At 45.6% G+C, this 6,894-nt stretch overlaps 1 protein-coding gene across 7 annotated transcripts in view; it reads left to right on the top strand.

The window, feature by feature from the left end:
* Positions 1-6,894, top strand: part of LOC102384088 (interferon regulatory factor 6) — a 16,234-nt gene that overhangs the window by 7,420 nt on the left and 1,920 nt on the right. For 5 of the 7 annotated variants that reach the window (XM_006038814.3, XM_006038819.3, XM_025195388.1 and 2 more), the window contains exons 2-6: positions 2,241-2,417; positions 3,613-3,817; positions 4,764-4,886; positions 6,070-6,216; positions 6,417-6,809. In XM_006038814.3, the coding sequence (XP_006038876.2) occupies positions 2,241-2,417; positions 3,613-3,817; positions 4,764-4,886; positions 6,070-6,216; positions 6,417-6,809 (1,045 nt within the window). Of the gene's footprint in view, positions 1-8; positions 146-181; positions 645-2,240; positions 2,418-3,612; positions 3,818-4,763; positions 4,887-6,069; positions 6,217-6,416; positions 6,810-6,894 lie in introns of those variants that run through there. The other 2 variants (XM_006038816.3, XM_025195389.1) reach the window with 2 other exon arrangements.

Genomic DNA, 6,894 nt, shown 5'->3' with positions numbered 1-6,894 from the left:
GCTGGGTGTAGACATGGTGTAAGCTCAGAGCCTGAGAGCAGGGCTGGCAGTAATATCTTGTGAGCTGATGTAGGAACATCCCCCCAGCAGGAAGGCTGCAGCTCCTGAATGCCAGCAAAGAGAATAACATCTGCAACATCTGGAGGTTTGGGTCGGGACTAAGGGGATGGAGGAGGTTTCTGGGGACCCAATGTGGGGGCCTGTTGAAAGGTCAGGTGAGCCCTGAGAAGGGGCTATGTTCACAGGAGCCGGGTGAGGAGCCAGGCAAGAGGGGCTGAGAGCTGTGGGCGTGTTGAGGAGCGAGGTGAGGCGGATGCGTGAGCGACCTAGGGAAGGGCCCGGGTGAAACCAGTGTGTGTAGCAGAGCATGGGGGCCTATTGCGGGGCCTGGATGAGCCCAGAGAAGGAAAGGGGGCTTCAGTAAGGAAGATCTATTGGGCGCTCTGGGAGAAAGAGGGAGTGATGTGTGGAGGGGCCCGAGAGGGCGGACCTATGGAGAAGAGAGGGCTGACTGCTTGAGGACTGACCCTGGGAATCTCAACTGGTCCAAGCTGGGGCCAGGGCCTGGAAAGGGCCAAAGGATGAAATAGCCCACTGCAAGAGATGGCCAGAACTGGGAGCCTGGAGTCTCGACTGTCCCGGAGGTGAGGCCAAAGGTCCCTGTTGGTGGGCCACAGCCGAGAGGGAGAGGTCAAGCAGCGGGTATCCCAGGCGGATGATGACTGGTACTAGGTTGTCTGAGGAGGAAGGATCAAGGAGAGAGGTCCAAGAGTGAGAGGGGGCCAGAGATGGAGGATTCGGACTGGAGATGGGGCCAGAGGGCCCTCTGGTTAGTAGCCCAGGACGGGTGTAGGACATTTAGGGAGAGCCCAGAGAGGGACGAGCAAGACCTGATAGACCTGAAGACTGGTCCTGGGTAAGACCCAAAACTGCACCCTGGTGGGGCTGGTTAGCGTGGTGGGGCTGCCTGTGGCAGGGCAGCAGCCTCCATGAAATGCCATGCATGGGCCACTCCAGGGAAAAGTGAGGATGGGGTGCCGGAAAGCTTCAGCTCCCACTACTTTGTGAGTGACCCTGTGGAGGGGAAAGGCTAGGGCAGCGCACCCCAACAGAAAAGCACTTGCCAGGAAGATTGGGACCATGTGGGTCCACAGGCCCAGTGAGGGGCCAAGGAAGGCTGGGACAATGAAGGGAAGACTGGGACCGTATGGGTCCAGAGGCCCAGAAAGAGGGATTTGAGCCACATAGTGAAGCCCAGCGTGTATAATGGGATCAGAGGGGTTCAGTGGTCCAGCAAGGGACTGGGAAAGGAGTGCAGGACCAGAAGGGTCCAAGGGTCTGGATAGTATTTGGAAAAGTGGAGAACAAGGTGGGTTGAGGATGAGGGACCAGAAGGGCTGGCAGCCTGGAGAGGGACCAAGAGAGAGACTTAGGGGCCTGGTAGCCCAAGGAATGGTTGCATGAGACCGAGGGGTCTGAGGGCCCAGAGTGGGGCTGAGAAGCCACGGGGTCAGAAGGCCCAGGTAGGGGCTGTTTTGGCAATAGGTTGAACTTTGATAAGGATGCCACCTGTGAGGTATGGGACATGGTGTAGGAGTGGTAGAGCCACGTGATTGACCCATAAGGCCACAGCCACAAGTTGGGTGGTCATTATATTAAGATCAAGGCAGTCATCTATCTGTCTATCTCTCTATATCAAGACTGCCCTTAGAGCGGAGTAATTAAAAAAAAAAAATTGGGTACCCTGTGACATACAGGTGTGAGTATCTGTGAAGGACTTCTATTTACAGGCTTTGCTTTGCAAATTACCATACACGGAGAGGTGAAATTACTTTCAAACAAAATCTTTGCATGTGTTCTTTTTATCCTCTTTTTATGCTCCATTTGCGACATACCAACTCTTCCATGTTTAGGATGTATTTAAATTATGCGTGGGAGGGAAAAGACCATGGGGACTGCTGAATAATTTGATCAGAGGTTTTTTGGGCTGTTGCTCCTATGGGCTGTTTGCATAACAAATTTGACAGCATGCGTTTGGAGTGGAGCTGATCCCTGACATTGCATAATTATTGCCATGGTACAGACTGCCTTCTAGCTACCTCTAGCTCTTAACGTAACGGGCCGCTGTTCTTCTAGTGACTTTCCCTAAACTATTTTAAAGGGTTTAAATTAATTAGAAAAGCAAAGCCTTAACTGGTTCTTGAGGTTGGCTTGTTTTGTTGTTTTGTGTCTGTTTGTAGATAATGGCACTACACCCACGGAGAGTTCGTTTGAAACCCTGGCTGGTAGCCCAGGTAGACAGTGGTATGTACCCAGGCCTTGTCTGGCTAAATCGGGAAGCAAAGCGATTTCAGATCCCTTGGAAACATGCAACACGACACAGTCCTCAGCACGAAGAGGAGAACACCATCTTTAAGGTAGGGCAGGAAGACATAGTATTAAAATCCTTTGGTGCCTCATGCTTCTGCTGCTTGCTGTTTATCAGTCGAGCCAGAAGCTTGCAGTACAGCACACCAGGAGCCTTTGTGGTTAACTTAAACAAACTGAGCACACCTCTCTCCTACTTATAATGCTGCCTATGCCACACCATACCTTCAGCCTTGAAGCTGCTGCCTAAAGAGCTGCGTCCTTAGAGTGATTGCTGCCTTATCGATCTAGTAAGCGTTTGTAGCTACACTGTACTGTTTAAATGCACCCAATTCCTTTTGGAGATCACGTTGTGTGCATTTGGGTGCAAAACTTGGCATCTAGCTACTGCAATTTTTTTTTTTTTTTTTAATGATTCTTTTCCCTTTAAATGATTAAAAAGCCTCCCCTCATGTCTAATTAATTAAAATAATTGCTAAAGAGTTCCTCGTTTTTTGCTATATTAACTAGTTCTTTATTACTGGTTTCATTGAAGAGGTGGTTGACGGATTCCAAGTGTTTGACACCAAACTGCCATTTAGGTTACTGTCTGTTTTGTGCCGAATTTGATCTGGAACTGAATATTGAGCAAATTGGGAATGGGCAATTAACAAGTGCTCCTGCCCCTGCCAGCATCTGCCATGGTTGCCCTAACTGTCTCCTAATAATTCCTAGACAACTCTTACAAAAAATGTCACTTGTTACACTGGTAGAGTTTGAATTGAGTTTGCTGGGTGTTTTTTTTTTTTTTTTGTATTTTTTAAACTAGTTCCTTGACTGCTGGTTCTCTGACCCCCTGTTTAAATCATTTCCTTCTAATACAACAAACTAAGACCCAAATTGTTAAAATGAGCAGTGATCTTTTTGGGTACCTAGGAAGCTCTGAGCGCTAGCCATGTGCAAACTAAGCTTTCTTAATGGGCCTCAAATTGTGAATGCACATAGACACTAGTAGCTCTTAAAATGTTGGGCTTATCTCCCCCCATCCCCCACCCCCCACCCCCGCTTTGTGTTAGAAAAAAGATAACCCGAGGGACGGAGTGGGGACAAAAAGTGCTTTGATTGTTACTGCCATAAAGTGTTGTAGTTGAGACTTTCCCTGAAAGAGACTACACACTTTACAGCAGATTTGTTTAGAAACTTGACTCTCGATCAAAACTGGAACAACAGCAGGATTTAACCGAGCCTGGTATACTTTGCCCCCAGGCATGGGCCGTGGAAACGGGAAAGTATCAGGAAGGAGTCGATGAACCAGACCCTGCAAAATGGAAGGCCCAGCTCCGGTGTGCTCTTAACAAAAGCCGGGAATTCAACTTGATGTACGATGGGACCAAAGAGGTGCCCATGAACCCTATTAAGATTTACGAAGTGTGCGATATCCCACAGTCCCAGGGATCAATCATTAATCCAGGTGAGGGCTTGGTGACACAGTGCTGGTTACTAAGCAAGCATCAGCCCGGTGCACGTGCCTGTTTTCTCTGCATATTAACTCTTAAGCTACCTCTGCAAACAGTTTCAAACTTTTGAGGTCAAGTGGATGATAAATAAGCCAATTAAACAATTTAAAGCCAAATTTGGCCGTGGCATTATGGGTAGTAATGGAGTTAGCTCATTATTTCAAACGATATTTGTGAAATGCTGCACTGTCCTTGGCAAGGCTTTTCTGTCTGCCTCTTGCCTCTCTGAAATCAAGCTGTGCATCAGACATCCTTCCTGCTTATAAATTGCAACCTACACCCCTGTAAATTAATATTTGATATTGTAGAAAGCTAGATTTTTTTTCAGTGAAACTGTAGTACAGTCACATCGGAGGACGCGTGCTCTTAGTCCTGCAGGTTGTTCGCAACTGTTGCCATCCACTATTTTAGTAGCATTCTGTGCTACTACTAATAAAAAAATTAATATAATGGTAAATTCTGGCCAAACAGATGCACATTACTCTAATAGCTCAGTGAGGGCATTGTGCTATCAGGGCAAATGCTGTGAACAGAGCCTTTGGAGCAACAAAAAAATTCACAGTCCAGAAACAATCAGGAATACTCATGTGTCCTGGTGGTTGGAAGGTGGCTTCACTGTTTGATGATGAACCTGAAAACATTTTGGATAAACGGAGCACAGTGGATTAGGAAAACAATGTGTTTCAAATGAGGAAACTTGACACTTTAATGGAGTTACTCTAGGAATGACTTTTGCCCGGTACCTTGAAATTTGAACTTGAACAAAATTCCTTATGAGAGGATGAGATCTCCTGCATCTGCTGTGTCTGAGCAGCAGGAAAAGAGAGAACTGATGTCTTGTATTTTCTTTTTCAGTGCTCAAATAGTTCAGTATTGTTTTCAACGCCTGCTTTTCTCTAGGTTCCACTGGCTCGGCTCCCTGGGATGAGAAAGATAATGACCTTGATGATGAGGAAGAAGAAGAATTAAACCCATCTCAGCATGTCCCCATACAGGACACTTTTCCGTTTCTTAATATTAATGGTTAGTACAATAGGGTGTAATCTATCCATGGAGGGTATTGTCTTTAAAAAACAGCATGTGTATGTAATCAATGTGTTGTGTGTGGGTTTTATCATGGTCTTGATGAACTACAATTCCTCAATTCTTTGCAGGAGACCTTATCCTTAACTCCTGGCTTCTTTCAGAAATCTCTTAAAGCAGCAATGCGCTTGCCACATGGACAGATCATTTTGTCTACTATAGCTATAGTAAATTAGATTCCCCTAAATATGCCTTATTAAAAGGATAACTGCCCCGTGTGAAAGTAAGTCAAGAAATCCCCTGTCAGACTTAAATATAATAATGAAGCCATCTTTTATTCAGACTGCTATATTTTCTTCACCTAGGTTATGGCTTAACAAGTTCAAACAGTAGTGTTGTCTCAGCACTTAAATGTTCTCTTGTACCAGTTTGCTAAGGGTCAGACTGAGGTTTAAAGCTTTCTGTGCAAGCTGGTTGGATGATATGCAGAGGAGCTCTACCTTTCCGGTATGCTAAGCCATGATCTGAGCTGCTTTTTCATTTGTTTTTCAAAGGGTGCTATCTTTTATTGAAATTAAGGCTTTTAAAGTGTTAGCCATGTTTCAAATCAGTACATTTTACTAGCTCTTCCAATAGTGCTTTCAGAATGGATACTGCAGGCTACCATTGAATGGGACTATTTAAATTTGTGTGCATCGAGTGTATTTAGTCCAGGTCTCTACAGAGCGGTGCACTACAGCCAGCCTGTTGACTCACCTTTTGGTGATATCAAGTGAAGCCTGAATGGGTCTGAATAATAAACTCCTTTTTTGTTCTTTGATGATATTCAGTGCAGGTCAATACCAACAATTCTGGCATTGTTTGGAGGAAGGGACGCTGTTCATATTTTACATGGTCTGTGGATGTATGATTTGACACCAAATTTGGCCTTCCTAGGAGCTGCTGTATTTAACAGAGCAACTGTAGAACAAAGAAATGAGAACATGCTGCCTGTATTTTTCCATGCTGCATGTATTTGGCAGCATGGAAAACGAACAGCAAATCCTTTCTAGCTAGTTGCATACCAAAGCTTACAGATTCAGCTGTCCCACTGGTAATAAGCATGTGCTAACTACTGAGTTAATTAAAAAAAGGTTTGAGTTTTAAAAATACGCTGCTCAATTGGCCTGGTTCTTCTCTGTAGATTCCCCGATGGCTCCAGCCAGCGTAGAAAATTGCAGCACTGAAGCAGCGTGGCCAAAGAGTGAACCGCTAGATATGGAGATGCCCCCAAGCACTCTGCAGCATGACTTCTTCAGCTCTCCTGAGCTCTGGATTAGCTCTCTCCCAAGTATGTATGTGTATGGATTTATGGGGCATCTGTCACTGAAACTGGAAAAGAAAGGGCTTGTTTGTTGTTTTCTACCACATTTGATGTCCTACATGTCAACATACAGGACCGTGTGTGTTGAGAATGTACTTCTCTAATTGCAGTCCCTTGCAGGGGTCTTTAAACAACAAGAAAGCCATTCTAACCATTTTCTCTCTCAGTGACAGATCTAGAAATCAAGTTTGAATATCGAGGAAAAGAGACTGGGCCAACCGCAACTGTCAGCAACCCCCAGGGATGCAGGCTGTTCTACGGAGAATTGGGTCCTATGCCAGACCAGGAAGAACTGTTTGGACCTATTAGTTTGGAGCAAGTAAAGTTTCCAGGAACAGAACAGATCACCAATGAAAAGCAAAAGATTTTCACAGGTCGGCTACTAGATGTCATGGACAGGGGACTGATTCTGGAGGTCAGTGGCCATGCCATCTATGCCATCCGGCTATGCCAGTGCAAGGTGTACTGGTCTGGGCCATGTGCCCCTTCATCTACCACACCAAACCTGATTGAGAGGCAAAAGAAAGTCAAACTCTTCTGTCTGGAAACATTTCTAAGTGGTAGGTAACTTTTTTTAATGCTCAGCAGCAACCTTAATTACTGGTTCTACCCCTTTGCCAGCATTTAACTGGAGAATTCAGGCTG

The sequence above is a fragment of the Alligator sinensis genome, unplaced genomic scaffold, assembly GCF_000455745.1.
Source record: "Alligator sinensis unplaced genomic scaffold, ASM45574v1 scaffold1326_1, whole genome shotgun sequence".
In the NCBI taxonomy this organism is placed as follows: domain Eukaryota; kingdom Metazoa; phylum Chordata; order Crocodylia; family Alligatoridae; genus Alligator; species Alligator sinensis.
The sequence above is the reverse complement of the archived record's forward strand: the minus strand, read 5'-3'. Positions and strand labels throughout refer to the sequence as shown.